The sequence below is a fragment of the Lemur catta genome, chromosome 2 (assembly GCF_020740605.2).
Source record: "Lemur catta isolate mLemCat1 chromosome 2, mLemCat1.pri, whole genome shotgun sequence".
Lineage (NCBI taxonomy): Eukaryota > Metazoa > Chordata > Mammalia > Primates > Lemuridae > Lemur > Lemur catta.
Window position 1 is genome coordinate 100650607 of NC_059129.1, and position 19991 is coordinate 100670597.

Below are 19991 nucleotides of genomic sequence, written 5' to 3' on the forward strand. Positions count from 1 at the left end.
CCAACGCAGGAAGAGATGGCATAGTGGAGATGGGGCCAGATCTTCTCAAGAGTAAACAAAGCAGGAACAAACAAATGGCTTGCAAAGTCTCTCACCAGTACGGAGAGTGGGAAGGACCAAGTTATCCTGGATGGGATCATGGGCACAAGATGAAAACAGTCTCAGCAATCCCACTGACCCTTGGAGAGGTCTTATGCCTAGACTAGAGCTAAGATAGAGAACTAAAATATAAAATGACATACCCCACTAACATATCTCATAGGTTGGTAAAATTCAGGAAAATATGTCCTTGTATAGCAATCCACACACTTGAAAGGGAATGCAAGAAAGGAATTTTAGGAAAATAAAAGGAAGCATCAGAAGGATGATTTGGGGGTATTTAATACAAAATCTGAAGCAGACATTAAAAACAGACTGATTAGCAAAGAAGCAAAATGTGGGATAATTTACCTAGATATCTACTAAGAATATTATTCTGTTCAAAACAGAGCCATTGATAATTCTTCCCATGCCTGTGAATAGTCCTGAAAAGGCAGAGAAGCAGTGGGGGAATCGTCTTTTGACCGACATCTGAGTGCTGTAGGGTAGAGTGGCTTGGTACGTGGCTGCAGAGGGGAAGTGACAACCACCTTGGAGTGTGCAATGGCAGGGGGAGAGAATGCTGGAGATGATCAGCCACGTTCCCTAGAATTTAAAAAAGCAGATTTTTTAATATGCGAAGGAAAGGTAGATTTGGTCCCACAACCAGAGGCTCAGTGCAGTTAGGAGGGGTGAGTGGGAGAGCTTGAAAAGTTCTGAAAATGAATGTTATACAGTGAAAGCTAGAGTGCAAAAGGGGCTGAACTTTTGGGGAAATCCAGCTTAGTAAAGGCTATGTTCATGATAGGAAAAAGGAGTGGATAGATCAATGTTTAGAGCAAACTGTGTAATAGTTAACAAAAGAGGGTGAGAAGGCAGGGCTGGGTAATTTTCATTTGGTTTCTGTTGCCTCCATAAAGAGAAAGTTGCAATACTGAAAAGGGCGTAAAGAAAGTTATGAACCCCAAGCAGAGGGAGAGAGAGAGGCAGAGAACACCTGCTAAACAAATTTAGATCCTCCATCTCCCATAAAGAAATTTGTAGATAATTTCATATCTACTTTTGGATAATCTTTGCTCTATCTGTCGAAAAGACAAGAAATGGACAAATGCTGACCAAATTTTCAAAACTGGGAAAGGGTTTCTGATTTCTGAAACTCTAGACCAGTAGGTTTGATATCTTACCCTCAAAAGACCTTGAATATATCATTAAACAAATAGTCAATGAGCACTTAAGGAGGAAACGGTTTTAGTTGACCAGAAACTCAGAGTGAAGCAGGCAGCATAGTAGAGCAAAAAGAGGATGGATGGAAGTTCTGGATCTGAATCCTGGCTCCACTATTTGTAGGCTGTGAGAGCTTAGGGAACCCACATCATCTCTGAATCTTTGTTTTCTCATTTTCAAGTAAAATGGGAAAAAAATTAGCTCCTTTACAATTTTGTTGTCAGAATTAAGAGAGATAACAAGTGAAAGCTTCAAGCCTGGTATATAACAGATATTCAATAAATGTTTTTTTAAAAATAAAGATTTAGCAGCAGGATATGACTGCTAAAAAGCACATGCATTCTGGGGTAGCATTATCAGAGGTATAGTGTTCTATATGAAGGAGGGGAGAATTCCTCTGGACTCTGTGCTGCCCGGGCTACTGCATTCCATTCTGGGCTCCACCCTTTAAGAGGGGGATTAACAAGGTGAAGTATACGCCTGGATAAAAGGCAGCTGGTCTCACTGTCATGTCCATTGCAGGATAGACAGGACAGGAGGGCTCTGGGAACTTGTCTACTGGGGACTGGGTGCAGGAGTTGGGGATGTTTAAAAATAACAATCTGGAAGAAATATGATGGCTCCTCTTAAGTATTTGAAAGGCTGAGATTGCGAGAGGAGTTGCTCTGTGCCAGGAGGCCCTGGAAAACAGAACTACCTTCCGTAGGTGGAAGTGACAGGGAGATGGAGTGGTTAAACTTTCTAAAAATCAATGTTGCCCGCCAACAAAATAGGCTGCTTCAATTATATTGCACAGGGCTGTGCAATTATATCACAGCCGTCTTTAGAAAGGCCACAATAAAAGTCAGTGTAAAGGAGAAAGATCACTGTGGCATGACTCACTCTTTGGCTATGTAAATGGGTACGGATGGATGTCCCTGTCACAGGAAGAATGGGCGCCACCTGGAAGACCACCTATGTGTAGAAGGAAACCTAAGCTTGCTGTGGGAGAGAGGTTGGGCTTGCCCCGTGAAGTTCCTTAGAGTTCTAAATGTGGATGGTTCTGGAATTTCCGAACAGAAAGTTATTATCAAATATTAGTCAACCAGCTTAAGAAAATGCAAAAAACCCTTGAGATAATGGGGCAATATGGGCTTTGAAGGCAGACAGATCTAAATTAGAATCTGGACCTGCCATCTATTATCTGCCTGGGCAGTCTTGGGCAGGTTATTTAACCTATCTAAACCCCAGTTATCTATGAAAGTATCTGATAAAGTACTTGTGGAGATTAAAGGAGGTGATTCATGTAACATGCTCAGCATGGTTACTAGTACTTAAATACTGCTAGCTATTGTTACTAGTATAATTTATTAGTATTACATCAAATTGGGCTTGCAGTAGGCACTATAATAAAAGCCATGACTTTCGATGGAGTGTTCTAGAGAGATTTAAGGGCTGAGCAGAGATGGATAGCAGAGGCTGAAGAGGGGCAACCTGGAGTGCCCACAGCAGGTTCAGTCTATAGCCTAGGGTGCAGAGACATGTGAAAGAGATAGTCACAAGAAGACTGAAGGAGGCAATGCAAGTAAAGCCAGCAGCTAGGTGCCTGGCCTTCAAGAAGCAGCCAGAGAGTGTTATTGTCAGAGGGGCCATTAGCTCTGCCCAGCAGTGCGCTGGACCTGGCCCACCTGCACACATGCAGCCTTGAGCCTGCGGGTTTCAGGGGCGTTGCTCATTGTCAGAGACAAGATACAACCCGGGTGGTGAGGAGACTGGGAGCCAGAGTCAAGTAAAGTCCCTAGGAAAAAAAAGATTGCTTCAAATATCACTGATAATAACAGCAATCTTTCCAAAAAGTCCTCTTACTGATGTCTGATTAGCTGTATTGTAAAAAATAAAATGACATATTTTGAAATAAGATTTCTGCCATTTTCTGAAAAAGTTTGCATGAAGGAAGAAATGAGGTGAATGGCCACAGGTAGAAGCCGGGCAACTAGCACACTTCACTTTTTAATGCATTAGTTTGACGGGTCTCCCTTACGTACAAGCACAATCCAAAGTCCCTCTCTGCAACTTTTCTTACAACCCTTATAGTCACAAATAATGAAACTTCAAATATCCAAATATACATTTAGAAAACAGGGAGAGAAACAATAAATAAGATCAAAGATACAGGCCAGGCGCGGTGGCTCACGCCTGTAATCCTAGCACTCTGGGAGGCCGAGGCAGGCGGATTGTTTGAGCTCAGGAGTTCAAGACCAGCCTGAACAAGAGCAAGACCCCGTCTCTACTAAAAATAGAAAAGAAATTATACGGACAGCTAAAAACATATATATATAGAAAAAATTAGCCAGGCATGGTGGTACATGCCTGTAGTCCCAGCTACTCGGGAGGCTGAGGCAGGAGGATTGCTCAACCCCAGGAGTTTGAGGTTGCTGTGAGCTAGGCTGATGCCACAGCACTCACTCTAGCCCGGGCAACAGAGTGAGACTCTGTCTCAAAAAAAAAAAAAAAAAAAAAAAAGATCAAAGATACATTTGAAAAGAAATTCGAATATATATTTGGGGAAAAAAGGTAGAATTACAGTAAACAAGGTAAATACATATCTGTAAAAAGATTCAGACAGACATTTGAAAATAAGAGGAGTCCTAGTACTACGTTAGAAGAACAAAGGGAAGTTTGACATTGAGAGAGTAAAATATTAAGGATAAGTTTTAGTTAAAAACTGTTAGTTGCATTCTTACCTTTGGAACAAATGTATTGATGTTGGGGAGGGTGGTGGTTATATGCTAATTTCCCCTCTGATTTTTAATTGACAGATTTTTGAACTCCTTGAGGGTGGGTACTAACTCTTCCCTGCACTGTTCCACAGTCCAGTGCCTTCTTGAGCACAGCTCAGTACTTATTTTTGAATAAATAAAATCACTACAAATAGCAGCTCAGTGTTCTCGTAAGCCTCAGTTTGAGAAGCAAAGATGTTTGAATGAAAACAGAACAAACCCTTGCAGCTCCCGTTGCCTGCAGTAGACTCTAGCCTGTCATGAGGGCAGCGGCTACAATTTACTCAACGTGTACCACGCATCCCCCCAGCACAGGGCCTGGCACATGATGGGTCCTCAATAAATGTTCACTTTTGAAAGAGTAAATTGGACTATGTGATGGCAAATTTTTCAGGGCAGCTAGCAGTAATAATATCTGGCATTGATACAACGGAGGAAATCGAGTCACTGGGCCTGGCAGCAGCATGGCAGTGGGAGACAGGTTAGGACGCCACTTTCTGGTTTTACGTGGCCTGTTTTCCATGGCTTAGTCACTTGCCGGTTTCCTTTCTTCCTCACATGTTTCCTGGACAGGGCTGTCCCTGTCCACAGTCTCCTTTTAGAGCCGAGCACCTGAGGCTCAGAGTGATTAAATGCCTGGCCCCACCAGGAGCTGGAGGTGGCAGGACGGGATGAGATGATCCCTAAGGTTCCTTTCAAGGCTAAATTTCAGTGCTCTGAGATCTCTTAGGCGATTTCTGTGCCTTCCCAGGGCCAAGTAACTGGAAAACAGAGAGGCAGACATTTGGCACCAGGTAGACCGGGTTTTCTGATGTTTGACTAAATTTTTCAGTTCCAATCTGGATGATTCGTGTTGTGAAGATGTACGTTGAATTTATCCAGCTTAAACGAAGCAGAGAGTTTTGTGATGATATGCTAATGCTCTTAGGCAACCTAAAACGCTAGGCCAAAGAGAAAAATCATCTTTTGAGTCATGTATTTGGCTGTCAGGATGGACCCCCGGTCACTGAACATAGGCCAGGATTCCGTCTCTTGCTTTGGCTGTAGAATCAGAGACTTGGGTCAGTAATGAGCCGTTTGTCAAAGCTCATTGAGGTCCTGAAAACCTTGCCCATCTCTGCTCTGCCTTACAGAGCTTATGGCACATGAGAAACAGAAGGATCTGCCCCGGAGACCTGGGTCAAGATTTCTGGAATCCAGCTTAAAACTTAAGATAAGTAGAACTTGAGTCATGGTATAAAGTTCCTACAGGGCAGTTTTCTAATGAGATTTTCAATTCTAACAAAGATGCTCTTTAGCCTCTCCTTGAGTTCCAAATCTTATTTAAGAGAGGAGAGAGAGCAAGAGAGTAAGAGAATAAGAGAGAAAGAGAATATGAGAATGAATAAAATACAAAGCAAAACAAAAAAACCAAAGACCCTTAAGTAAAAAGAACTATGTAGCAAGCATCATCATGTTGGAATCTAAACCTGAAGAAAGTTTTTTATTTTGAAAATGAGCTTCTTCATGAATTTGCTTTTTTGTACAAGAGCCCTTGCTATTTCTATCTAAATCTCTTTCCTGATTTTGTAAAGCTTTGCAGTTCCACAGCTAGGTCATCTCTTTCTTTTCCCCCCTCCCAAATCCAACTTTGCAAGAAAGCTTGGAGTGGTGAGCTGGCCACCCACCCTCTGGTTTTGGTGTGCCCCTCCCCCCTCCGTGGGGGCTCTTTCCCCTGCAAAGACATTCTACCCATGGCGGGGTGGGGTCATCCTGTCTTAAAGGCATCTGATACTGTGGCTTCTGGCTCTTCCTTTGGAAGATAGTTCTGCCATGTAATGAGTCGAGCAGATCGTCCATCAGCTCTGCTTTTTAATAAAACATGAATAGCACAGTTTATGGCTTCCACTATTCAAACAGCAGTTGAGCCTAAGAGGAATTATTCATCTTAATGGTTCTAACACTCATTTCCAAGCAGCCATGCTGCTTTATCAAGCTCTTGCCTGAATTAGAAAATGACTGGCCTTGGAAAAGGGGGCAGGCTCGGCAGGAGTTGAATAGGGGCTTCTCAGGATAGTGAGCAGCTGGGATGTGCATAGAATTATGGGCTGGTTCCTGGTCCCTGCAGACAGCCCCTCTGTCACCCTTGGGATAGAGTCTCCTAGGACACAGGGTTGGGGGCTGGTGTCTGTGAGGGACAGTGTGCATTTGCCCAAAGAGAAATGTGCCCCATTTTATCTCAGAGACACACAGGCTCATAGGAAAGCCCTGGGCCGAAATCTCCCTTGCCCTCTTCACACTGCTATAGAAGCATCCTTCCTACAAAATAAACTTAAAACATGGGACATCAGTGACCATGATGGGGGAGGGCTGGGGATTGAAAGGATATACTCTGTAACAAGCTGAAATGATAGGCCTGGCACACAATCGATAGTACTATTAGCTCCATTTTAGAGATAAAGAAACTGAGGTTGGGATTTTTTATAAGGTTGCACTGCTAATAAGTAATGAAGTCCAGACTCATGCCTACATCTTCTGATTCCAAGTCCTATGTGATATCCATAGCATCCTTTGCCACCCGGGTACACTGAACTAGGGCCCTGCTGGAGGCAGTGTCTAGACCCAAAGGGACAGTTGATGCTGGGACCATGGCACTCCAAGGTAGGGCTTGGAGCAAGTGTTCACATGGGTTCAGTCTGGCGCCCTCAACTCATGCTGTGAGCTGACTATCTACAGGTAGGACAGACCCCAAAGCCTTCAAAACGCTGAACACGCCTGCCCAAGCCTCTCCATTCTCCTTTGGGTCACTAGAATGAGCCCATGATTTTTTGAGCTGGCCTGGACTACAAGATCACTGCCACATTTAACATACCAAGGCCTGGAGAACCATCCTCTTATGACAAGCTAAACATTTTGTTTATGGAGCTTCAACTTCTCAGCTGTTCTCTGGGTGCTATATTAGTGGGAAGTCAGAAGCATGTGAAGATTGTTCGCTTTGTTTTTCAAATTGTTGATGGCGTTCAAGGAGATGTTAATATCTTTTTACTGTTCCATTGCTACAAATGTCTTTGCCCAGATAAGAGTGATTTCAGCAAAAGGGTTTAATTAAATATTGCCTGATGCCAGATTACCACTCTGGAGGCAGTGGTGGGTTACATTAAAGGATGAACTTTACTCCCACAGCTGACAGCTGATTAATGTGTTAATTAGGAACCCTGTCCCCCTCCCCCAGTGACTCTAGTCTTCTCTTAAGCCCAGCAGAATGTATATATTGTGCCCATGTGGGTAACTTCATGGCATACTTTGGCTTTGACTTTGGACGTTTATATAAAAATAAAGGCTCAGTTGCCAACATGAATAGCTTTCTTTCTTTCCAGGGGAAATACAAGATGGAAAGAGTTATAAGAACCAGAAGTCCTGCCTTTTGGTTTTCTTATATCAAGAGCAAGTGATATTTCTGCTGAGGCAGTGTCTTTGGAGCAGTTTAGCGGTGTAGGTTGCCACACATTTATTTCACAGGAAAGGAGTGAATCCATCAGGCCACTGAGCTTATAAGTACTACCCTGGCAGTCAGCCACCAAAATATAAATACTCTAAATGGACTAAAGGAAATGTTCATTTTGTTGTTTAGAATTGGACACATCCCAGGAAGGTAAATTTAATCTTTTTTGAGGACTGCTGTTATAGGGTTGAATGGAATACACATTTGTTTATCTCCTCTGTGATCTTTTTGTCTTCCTGGTGATACATTATGTATTTGTGATACGAAGCATTTCAGCTGTCTTGCTCAATGGCATTGCATTTGCTGATTGTTTGGTCCCCAGATTGGCATCGTTAAACAGCTTCAGCCTCTGTCCAATCTGGGACCTGTTAGGGAGAGAAGTAAAACTAAAGAGGCCAGATTCCAACAGAAACAAAGCTGGGGTGAAATTAGGGGGAAATCATTCCAGAACCCAGTGAGTTAAGCTCTACACTTCTTAATCTTTATCATTTAAAATGTCTTAAGGAACTTTGGTACTTCTTGGCATAATGAGGAAAAACATAATGCCTCAAAAAGTAAAAAAAAAAATAAAATAAAATTTAAAGCTGTCATTGGAAAAAGAAGGGAAGAATACCTCACAACACCACAATTCAGAAAACCACAGTTTATGAGTCATATGCTGTGTGTTTCATGGATATGCTAATGTTATTTTATTAGAGAGAGTGAGAGAGACGGTATATATTTACACCTAACTACCACATCTTAAGTAATCAGCTCAGGCTCTTATGATGAAATATTTAATTACTAGAAGTATGTCATTAGTTAGATGTAGAATGAATGATGGTACTGTGTTTTATTGCCTCACATGATATAGCCATTTGTGCCATAAATTCATTGACCTCCTCTTAAAATGATGAGTCCTATAAGACAGATTTGATTCATTATTTCTTAAGTGACAATTTTTTCCTCTAATAATTTTTTGCTTCATCAGAAAGATTGCTTTCCTGTATTTTGAGATCAGCGTTCTGAACTGAAATGTATTAAGGCAAGGAGGTGCTTGCGCGCGCGCGCGCGCGCGCACACACACACACACTCACACACTCACATTGCCCAAAACAAGACAGCCATGAACTGTCACACTACACACAACTACTTAAACACTTTGAAACGTTGCAGAAAATCAAGAAGCTGACATTAGGCCTTTGCTTTAACAGGAAGGTTTGATGAGCTAGGATTTTGCTTCTAACTTTGATGTCTGTAATTCTTTTTATGTGGAAATAGATGAAATATAGTAGAAAATTCTCATTTGATAACTGGGATCTATGAGCATCCCTTATTCATCAGTGAATTATTGACAGTAAAGGAAATGAAGGAAGATAATTTAAATTTTATTTAGATTATTACTATTTTTTTTACTTCATTTGAAAATATTTATTTGGCTTGAGGAAACAGGAATCCTCTGGAGGCAAATAATTCAATCTGGCAATTTAAAAACCAATTAAGGATTTCAGAAAACTCTTCCCCCTTATGGTTAAAAAATAAGATCCAAAGGAAATATGCCAGAAAATTTGGTATATTATTTTATTAGTTTAATTCATTGATTATATTTTTTAGTCAATGATTAAAGCAGCTTTTTTTGATCCTTCACTTCAAGCTTCTAAATTTACACTTTCGGCTTTCTATGGATGCCTCGTATTAAAACAGAAACAGGTGGTTTTATTTCATAATGGAACTTAAATGCCACATCATTATATATTACCTTTATTAGAATAATCAAGTTTTTAAAATCATAACATACGATGTTTTCACTACTAGTTTACTTAACCTTTATCTAGATGAGAATTTTGAGGGTCTGATGGACCCTGTGGATCTCTTCTCGAAAGAGGCAATTCTTCACTTATTTGTAAACTGGGTATCTTCATTATGATAAAAACTTCCCTTAATTCAGGAATAAAACACAGGAATATATTAGCATTGAAAAAGAATTTTTTTTACCACTTTAACAACTGCAACAGTTTTGATAACTAATTTCAGAGACTGCCTCTCTGATCATCAAAGGTCACTCAGCAGTGTTCTCACTCTCCTCAAATTTTTGCAAAAAGTATTTTGGAAGGGCAATTTGATGAGACCAAACAAAAATCTCATGTGCCAATAAGTATACGTTATTCGGTCTCACACCATCAAGCTTATTACCTGGGAAAATATCAGTGAAAAAAAAAGTGAGAAGGAAAAGAGTGGATTTACACATACAGACCCACATCTGCCAGGTGCATGTTCCCCCACAGTCGCACACTCGCATGCCACCACTGTTTACAGTCAAGGAAAGCTGAGAGTTAAATGAGATGAGTAATCAAATGCCCAGCATATGTTGTTTTTGCATTGTTTATGTGACCAATCATTATTAAAATTTATCATCTTTTAATTATATCAGTTTACGATAGTTACAAAAAAAAAACCAACACACATCAACAACAGAACAACAGACACCCTCTTCGACAAAGCAGAGTTTCATTTAGAACAATATTGGAACCAGTGCTTTATTGGGGGAGAGGCTCAAAGAGACTCGAATTCAATAAACTAACCATTGCACTGTGTTTCACAATTCCTCTTCTGCTGCTTTATGGCTTGAGTGCTAAGAAAATGACCAAAAAGGAAAAAAAAAAAAAAAGAATAAGAAAAAGAAAAACTAAAAAAAAAAGATTGTGTGTGTAAAATTCTGTCCAAAAAAGTAAGGCACTGAAAGAACTATTGAAAATTTTGACATCTGTTTATCTGTTTATAGCTATGGCAAGATTACTCATATTAATTCTTGTTTAAAATGCCATATGAAGGAAAGACATTTGTGCAAACAAGAGTCATATTTGAATTGTAGATCATGTCTTCACCATCTGTGAGAGCTGATGGTGTTGCAAAATTAATGTGTTAATGAAATCACAATAATTTCTCCAAAGTAATGGGTTCTGAAGCTGAGAATGAGTATTTTTTGAACTTTGATGTCTAGTGACTTCCAATTGGGAAAAGCTCTCAGCCTTTAATTAGTTCTGCAGCCCAACTTTAAAATAAATTTGGTGATGTCTTTCTTTTGCCAGTAGTAGATCTGAAGGGGGGAAAAAGCCATAACAACTTTTGGAAAATGTTCTCTGGTGTTTGAAAAGTTGTTAAATAAGACTGCCTGCCAAGAAATGTCACCAAAAATTCTGACTACCGAGAGAGAGTGGGCAAACAGCTCAAAAAATAATTCTAGCTTGCTGCAACATCACAGGTTGGGAATAGCTAAACCTCACACAGACTTCATGATTAATTCCAAGTTTCTCCTTGGAAGCCAGACATAATGATGTTCAGTGCTTTGTGTTATTGGTTAACACAGCACACCCTTTCCAACTGCATTATCGAACACAGTCAATAGCGTAAAGTGACTTTGCATGAGAAGAATTTTAAGGGGTTATGTTTCAAGCCCACTGGACTTCCTGGAGAATCCTTCCCTCCAAAACTATTTAGATTTGCATTCACAATGAACCTCTTTGACAAGTAAAAATGTGTGGGCAGGTATATTGGGCAGGTATATGTATTTCTTTTTCTCAGAACCATCTTTAAGTCCTGCTTAAGGACAACACAACTTTAAAAAAAAAAGATAAGATGTTTTGATAATTGCTATTCTGAAGAGTTTATAAGGCAAACCCATCGTTTTACAAACATTTTGGAATTTTACATTTTAGAAGGAAACACTTCAGCCTGTTTGAAAAATTGTGATAAAGTTTGAAAGAACCTTTATGTGAAACATGAAACACCATCTATCCAGGGAAATTGCTTATCTTACCTGTTGTGGTTTTTTATTACTGTGTTGTAGGTATGTGACTGGTGTAAGCACATAAGACACACAAAAGAATACCTGGATTTTGGGGACGGGGAAAGAAGGCTTCAGTTCTGCAGTGCAAAATGTCTCAATCAATACAAAATGGACATTTTCTACAAAGAGACACAGGCCAATCTTCCAGCTGGGCTGTGCAGCACATTACACCCTCCCATGGAAAATAAAGCAGAAGGCACCGGGGTGCAGCTGCTCACTCCAGACTCTTGGAATATCCCGCTAACAGATGCTCGGAGGAAGGCCCCCTCCCCGGTGGCTGCAGCTGGCCAAAGCCAGGGCCCTGGCCCGTCGGCGTCCACCACCGTCTCTCCATCTGACACTGCCAACTGCTCTGTCACTAAAATCCCCACGCCAGTGCCCAAGTCCATCCCCATCAGCGAGACTCCAAACATCCCTCCTGTCGCTGTCCAGCCACCTGCTAGCATCGGGCCTCCCCTTGGTGTCCCGCCTCGCAGCCCTCCCATGGTGATGACCAACCGCGGCCCGGTGCCGCTGCCCATCTTCATGGAGCAGCAGATCATGCAGCAGATCCGCCCGCCCTTCATCCGCGGGCCGCCGCACCACGCCTCCAACCCCAACAGCCCCCTGTCCAACCCCATGCTTCCCGGCATCGGGCCCCCGCCTGGCGGCCCCAGGAACCTGGGCCCCACCTCCAGCCCCATGCACCGGCCCATGCTTTCGCCCCACATCCACCCCCCGAGCACCCCCACCATGCCTGGGAACCCACCGGGCCTGCTGCCCCCGCCGCCCCCGGGTGCCCCCCTGCCCAGCCTTCCCTTCCCGCCGGTGAGCATGATGCCAAACGGCCCGATGCCGGTGCCCCAGATGATGAATTTCGGGCTGCCGTCGCTCGCGCCGCTGGTGCCGCCCCCCACCCTGCTCGTGCCATACCCCGTGATTGTGCCGCTGCCCGTGCCCATCCCCATCCCTATTCCTATCCCTCACGTCAACGATTCCAAGCCCCCCAACGGGTTCTCCAGCAATGGGGAGAACTTCATTCCGAGCGCCCCCGGCGACTCCTCGGCGGCAGGAGGCAAGGCAGGCGGACACTCCCTGTCCCCCCGGGACTCCAAGCAGGGCTCGTCCAAGTCCGCGGACTCGCCGCCCGGCTGTTCTGGCCAGGCCCTGAGCCTGGCGCCCGCACCTGCGCCCGCGCCCGCGGAGCACGGCCGGAGCGAGGTGGTGGACCTGACGCGGCGCGCCGGTAGCCCCCCGGGCGCGGGCGGCCAGCTCGGCTTCCCCGGCGTGCTGCAGGGCCCGCAGGACGGCGTCATCGACCTGACCGTGGGCCACCGCGCCCGGCTGCACAACGTGATCCACCGCGCGCTGCACTCGCACGTCAAGGCGGAGCGCGAGCCGGGCGCCGCGGAGCGCAGGACCTGCGGCGGCTGCAGGGACGGCCACTGCAGCCCGCCCGCCGCCGGCGACCCGGGCCCCGGCGCCCCCGCGGGCCCCGAGGCCGCCGCGGCCTGCAACGTCATCGTGAACGGCACGCGCGGCCCCGCCGCCGAGGGCGCCAAGAGCGCGGAGCCGCCGCCCGAGCAGCCGCCGCCGCCGCCGGCGCCCCCCAAGAAGCTGCTGTCGCCCGAGGAGCCCGTGGTGAGCGAGCTGGAGTCGGTCAAGGAGAACAACTGTGCTTCCAACTGCCACCTGGACGGGGAGGCGGCCAAGAAGCTGATGGGTGAGGAGGCCCTGGTGGGGGGCGACAAGTCAGACCCGAACCTTAATAACCCCGCGGACGAGGACCATGCCTATGCTCTGCGGATGCTGCCCAAGACCGGCTGCGTGATCCAGCCTGTGCCAAAACCCGCGGAGAAGACGGCCCTGGCGCCCTGCATCATCTCCTCGCCCATGCTGAGCGCCGGGCCCGAGGACCTGGAGCCGCCGCTCAAAAGGAGGTGCCTCCGAATTAGAAATCAGAATAAGTAAAAGGTTTGTATGTGCACCTGGGCGCTCCTCCTCACCAGCCAGTGCACCTCTCCCTGCTTCTTACAAGGCAGAGGCGAGAGTCGTACGAGTAACCCTGATTTTACCTTACGTGTTTTACAGTACACCTTGTGTGGTCACATACTGTCAACATTTGGTCCAACAACTATGATACTGAGCAGTTGTTTAGTAGCATCATTCCCATTTTGCGGCTGAGGAAACCGGGCCACAGCGTGTAAGTGCCATGCCCCAGGTCACTTAAGGGTGTCAGCCTTGACCCTGCCGTGAAACATTATCTTCTTAATTATGCTTTTATTTTATTATTGGGCTCATCTCTGTAACTCACCCTTTCGGAGAAGAGAAGGATGTGGGGAGGAAGGAGAGATTACTCGGGACGCCTAACTGTTCAATCGTGAGGTTGCAGGGCAGTGGTAAAGGGCTCAGTGAACCTGGGAGCCGGGCCACCTCCTGGAGCTGGTAGCCTGACTGCAGAATGTCCCAACTCACCAGATTTTCTTGATAACCTTGGGATTCCATTTGCAAAATGAGAATAAAAATGATCCTTCTTCCATGCATATGCCTACTAAACCCAGGCCACTAAGCCCCATTTGCCTGGCAAGCTGTTGGAGCAACAGCTCACAGCTCCTGTTCATGGTGTTTCTTCCTGCAGTTTAGCACCGACCAGCATTTCCCAGAGTAGGCCTCAAGCACCACTGGCCAGCTTTGCATTCTCCCACTTTGGGGACCCAGCGGCTCAGCTGGTGGGTTGCTCACCTCTGCAGACAGTCTGAGGCTTTAGTAGGGAAAAGGCCAGTGTTGCTAAAGTGGGTGACAGTGCATATCTCAGACCTTAAAGAGAGGATCCTGCTCAATGCCAAGTGAGCCACTGGTAGTCAAAAATTTCAATGAAGGGAAGGGGAACTAGTAGTGTATGTGCCCCTGTAGGCAGATGTGCCCTCACCTGCTCCTCCCGTCACTCCTGGTGAACTAGGCATCATGCGCATCTTACAAGGAGGCAGGTGAGGCTTAGAGACCTTGCCCAAATCAGTGCTGGTAAGTGGGGGAAGCAGAATTCAACGCAGGCCTGTGAGACCCAGAGCGTGTGCTCTCCCCCCATCCAAGTGAGCAGCAAAGAGGCCAAAATTCAGTTAAGTTTATCAGCTGTTTATGGAGAGGAAGAGGAGAGAGATATGCACTTACTGCACACCTGGCTTGTGCACTGCTCCTTTTGGGGGTTGAGGAGAGGCATGGGTGAACGTGATGCTGTGCCTCAAGGCACTTCCCGTCTGGTGGGGACACAAACTCTGGGGGCCCGGGGAGGAGGCCTGGGCTAGGAGAGGTGGACCCCATAGCATCAATAATTGCTCATATTTGTGTGTGCAGGCTCTCTTCTAAGTGTTTTTCAGTAGTATTGATTTGGATCTGGACCCATGAGACAGTTATTGTCTTCCTTTTACTGATGATGAAACCAAGACAGAAAAATTAAGTAACTTGCCCAAGTTAGTCAGCAGAGCTGAGATTCAAATCCAGTCTGTCTGACTCCCAGAGCTACATTTTCTTTAAACCAGTGTAGGAGAATAGGCTAATTACCTTCTTTATTACCCTACTTCCTAAAATTTTTTTTATCCACTTCAGTTGTCTTAGAGGAAAGTTCCTAAAAACAAAACAAAACCTAGTTTAAAAAAACTGAGCCTACCTACCAGCTTCTGTAAGTCTTCAGACATTGTTTAATTCTTGTTTTTACAGCAAGAACAGTAAAACTATAGTACCAACCCATTATTCTACAATGGGATATGTAAGCACGAAGCGCAGCACTTGATGTGTGGTGCGTCCAGCCTTTTGATTCTAAGTTGGCCTATTTACAGGGGCCCCTAACTTATAGCCAGAGGTTTGCTCGGGAAGCACAGTACCAGAGCAAGACTTGTTGGATGGTGCAAGAAGGGTTTCTCAGCCACCAAAGTTTGAGGTTTCCTTTTCCCCTGATGACTGTGCCAGTAGGAGCAGAATACTAAAAATGAGTTCACCGTTCCTTACGGATTTTACATCTACAAGTTCTGCTGTTCTGAAGACAGATGGCCTCAGCCTTCTCACAGTCACCTCAATTGAAAATGCCCCTGATTTCTTCACGGGAGTAATTTAATCTGGTTGACAAAGCTGTGAGTAATGGGAAGGTGTGTGACAAAAAGTGGCAGCCTTCAGAAAGTCAGAAAGCATTGGGAATTGCCATTTTAAACAGATTCTAATGTCACTGACTCAAATGACATTAAAGAGAGGGTGAAAGATTTTACTCCTCTCACTGGAGTGAGAGAAGTGACCAGGTCAAGAATTGTGATGCTAGCCTGTAAGTAGCACAGGACTGAAAGAATGTAAAAACATAAAATATATGATGGCTATTTGGATGATATATGTTTCTGAATAAAGAATCAGGCTGGGGTCTTGTATGTGGACCAGAAACATTACTAAAAATATTAACCCGGCTTCAGCCAATTTCAGAAGATGTGGTGATGAAATTGCCCAATACCTCTTGAGATTGGAGAGTTCATTTTCTGATGAGTCCCCCAAGAAATTACAGCTTTTCTGTAAAGTCAGAAATATTCAGGCTTTGTCAGCCACAGAGGGGTGACAAGGCAAGTGATTTAAGATGGGGGAAGAATCACCACTCTGCCACTAAATCACATTTCCTCTTGCCCTCAGTCGCTCCATGTCACCTCGCAGCACAGTCTCAACCTGCCATAATTTACTCACATCCTCTGGCCCTTCCTGATTTTCCCTGCACGTGTGGTGCTGTTTTTCTTCTGTGCCTTCAGAAACACAGACCATTCATATGGTTGGGGACATTGGAAATGCATCCATTAAATAAAGGACTGCATGGCTTTTGTGCCCTGCCGGTGAGCACTGTTCGGTGATGAGTTAAAGCCAAAGTGGAAAGCATTAAAAACCGAAAGCAAAACTCAGGCTCAGACGTGGTGGGTGGGGTGCAGGTGAGTGATTTCTCCATATGCTTCTTGGTGATTCATTATATTATCTCTCCGAGGAGAGTCTGTCAGTTACTTCAGTCAGCGTTCTTCATTCTTCCCACTGTCTGCCTTTCTCATACTGTATTACTATTTTAAAAAATCATTTAAAATAGATCCAAAGCAGATGACAGTATCATAAAATCAGCAACCCAGGCAGCTACAATTATCTTCAAGGAAATCATCATATTTGCTAGTTCTTTGCAAATTGTAGGGGTTTTGTGTGTGTGTGTGTGTGGTTTTTTTTGTTGTTCCATGTTGAAATTATTCTGTTCCTGGTTACCTGACTTTACACATTCTTGTTTGTTGACATGATTACAAATGATTTCAATGGGCAGATATTTTCCCCAGATGCAGAACTAATTGAGTTTAGCTGAAGATTTTAAAAGGTTGTAAACTCATTTTAATCTTCAACTTTTAAAACTCCAAATACCAGTTCTGCAGCTTCTGTAAGCTAGAAAAAAAAAACTCCCCCAAATAATAAAGAAAACAATATATAAACATTTTCCAAACTATTCCATCCACAAAGAATTCCATTTATAAATGGAATACTCCCCTCTTTGTCTTTGCCTGGGAACTTGGGGGATAGCTGTTTGTATTTGTACATTTTCTGAGTTTCTACAGTTTATACTTGTTTATGGTACATTGGGGAGTTCAGAGTAACCATTTGCAAATGTTTGAAGATATTCAAAAGAAAATATTCCCCCTCCTCAGTTTTCCAGGGGAATGACATATTCTCTTTAAGTAAAACAATCAATGGAAAAAATGTGTACTGGGAGTAACCCTTTCACCCTTACTTTTTCCATTCTCAAGGAGCAATAGGTCCATACAATATCCCACCTTTGTGACTCCCAAATTACTTATATGTTTCTAAAACCACAAAGAAAATATGAGACTCTTGCGTGGTCTCAATTCCATGATGCCACTCCAGGATCAGCAGGGGAGTTTGACTTTTTATTTTCTCAGGGAAAGCTGGAAGAGGTGCCTGTAGTTTTGGCTTCTTGGAATTTAATTATTAGTCTGGTCATGGAACCACAGTCCCAAAAACAACTGTTTCAAGACAAGGGTTCACCTTACTGGAAAAGCCAAAGGGTGGAGGTGACAAGTAACTTTTGCCAATTTAGTTTCTAAGACTGAGAAGTTCAAGAGAAGAGAGAGTTGGGGAGAAGTTTGGGAAGTAAGTCCATACATTCAAAACCATACTGTGGGTGCCTACTTTTAAAGCAAGGAAAAGAAGGAAAACTGAGAATGACAAGAAGAAATCAGTGTGAATGGGGTGTGCTCAGAGCCTATGCCAGACCTGAGCCATTTAATGGTCCAGCACTTGATTATTCGAAATGTTACTTGGTGACAATCCGTAAGTTAAAGGTTAGCCTGTCTATCAGGTTGCAGTTTATTCATATAGTTCCAGGTAGAGGTACTTCTAAGAGACAGCGAGAAGCCACCAGGTCTGTGTCATGCACACATGTGAGTGGGTAGGACCTGGGAGAGTGCTTTCTGTGATGATTTCAGACTTGTAAAGTTTTCTGGAATGAATGGTGTCAAGATTGGCCTTAGACATGTCCCATTCAATGCTGCTGGATCCATGTTAACCCTTACGACTAGGGATTGAAGGGAGGATTTGAATGTGCAAACATCTGACTTTTAGATATTATGTCAATCAGATTCTGATGGAATATGAAATGACATATGTGACCGAGTATTTATTGCTTTCATATGTACCCATAACCTTCCAACTTCAGCAGGGCTGGGACTAGGGTGAGGCCAGAGAGCTGCTTAGTGCCAGACTTTCAAGAGGGACTCACTTGGGGTTGTGCCGGTGTAGCACTGGCCCTGGTTCTGGTCTCCAGACCTTCTGATCCATGTGGCAGCTCCCTAAAGCTGGACTCCTGGCCCCCTGGACTTTTCCATGGATGGCTTTCAGCAGCTCACCCTGAAATTTCCTGGGAAGTTTTATGTGCATATGCACACAGGCATTTTCATGGAAGGAGAGATCCATAGCTTTTGGCTTCAGAAAAAGCATGCTCTACATCTCTGAAGGATTATCTTATATTATTACCCTGAGTTGGAATTTTTCTTATTACTCTGAGGAAGCTGAATTAATTGTTAGTTTCCCTTAAAACTTAGAATTTATTGTTTGGCAATTTTTGCTGTGGACCCGATATTGCAGAATCACAGTTGCAGCTACATGATGTAGCGCTTGCCTCAATAAGAGTGCCTTAGTGACGCGGTGCAAAAGGTTGTAGACTTCTCTTCAAGCTGCCATATCCTGCATGTGCCCGTGGCGAAAGAAGAAGAAAAGGGAAGCAAGAAAAGAAACTAGCTAGATACTTCCCCAGCACTTGGACTTACAAAATTTATACTGTATAGGGAGATGCTGTCCTTCTGAGGGAAAATATACCCTGCCACTGAGGCCGAGAAAGCAGAGTGGCTGGAGTCAGAGAAGTGGACAGGTCAGTGAATACCAGGGCACTGAAGTGGTGGTGTTTGGGAGCACTACCCATCCTCTTAGCTCCCTGGTATGTTTCCTCACCTGGATAGAGTGTGCTTGGAAAGGGGGAAGCGTTAGACCTGCTAGTGACAAGCAAGCTCCCAGGCTGGTTCCCAGTGAATCACTCCCTCGCCAGCCCGAGCGAGCGGCTGCCTGTGCATCACGGTTCAATCATTTACACCTACCGACGTGCAGACAAGCACTGCGGACGGGCAGAGACGTCTGAGGACCAAAATACACTGCAGCGTGGAACACTTACCTCATGTCGTGGAACACTTACCTCCACCCGAACACCCTGCCTTTTCCAGACTTTCCTGTCTAAGAGACCGTGCCGAAGGGACAGGGGGTGACCATTCTATTTTCTCCCACCATGCCCTGCACAGAATTATTTTATAGACATTAGTTGCCATTTTAAGTGCATAACACTTTCTATGTGGATGGATGTTAAGGCATATGTGAACTATTTTCTTAATGCCTCAAAAGGCCTGAAAGGAGTTCATTTGGAGAAAGAAATAAATTAGCTTAGAAAAAAATAAACAGTTTAGCACTGGCATCATTTAAGGGGGTCCCATTCTGAAGGAAATGGAGTAAATGCCATTCAGAGGCCAGCTCTGAAGACTAACAGTGTAGCGCTCTTCTCCAGATTTGTGGATTTCCACAGCATTCTGCTTGAGAAGGAAGTAGGGCGGGTTCAGGATTGAGAACACGAGGCCATCAATGAGGAGGGGAAATACACACACTCACATGAGTCGGTGCAGTGATCACTCAAAATATTATCACAAAGATGATTGGAGCAAAAGCAAATGACAATAACAACAAAAACTTGGAATTAGTCTCTAGTGCTTTAAAATAGTTCCTAAATGTACTAAATATTCTTAAATTGGAAACCAGTCAAGCTGCCCTTGGGATCTCTTAACTGAGCCGCTCCTAGGACTGAATTATCGTCATAAGCAAAAACTGCTCATGCAATTTTACCATGTCGTCCAAATGCACAACCCTGAGCAGGGAGCCAGGAGCCCAAGAGCAGAATTGCCTTTCCAGGGAGTGGAGGGGGCAGGACAGCCACGTGGAAGCTTCCCATGCTCCCCGGCTCATTCCCATCCAGATATGTGGCTGCGGCAGCCCTGGTTATCTCATCATGTCCCCTCTGAACCTCTGGGCTGTTGTCTTT

At 44.4% G+C, this 19991-nt stretch overlaps 1 protein-coding gene across 2 annotated transcripts in view; it reads left to right on the forward strand.

Moving 5' to 3' along the window:
- LOC123633128 (sine oculis binding protein homolog) overlaps window positions 1–19991 on the forward strand; it is a 160954-nt gene that overhangs the window by 125723 nt on the left and 15240 nt on the right. The window contains exons 6-7 of one of the 2 annotated variants that reach the window (XM_045544119.1): window positions 11369–13321; window positions 13439–13816. In XM_045544119.1, coding sequence (XP_045400075.1) covers window positions 11369–13318 — 1950 coding nt within the window. In that variant the 3' untranslated portion in view covers window positions 13319–13321; window positions 13439–13816. Of the gene's footprint in view, window positions 1–11368; window positions 13322–13438; window positions 13817–19991 lie in introns of those variants that run through there. The other variant, XM_045544120.1, reaches the window with a different exon arrangement.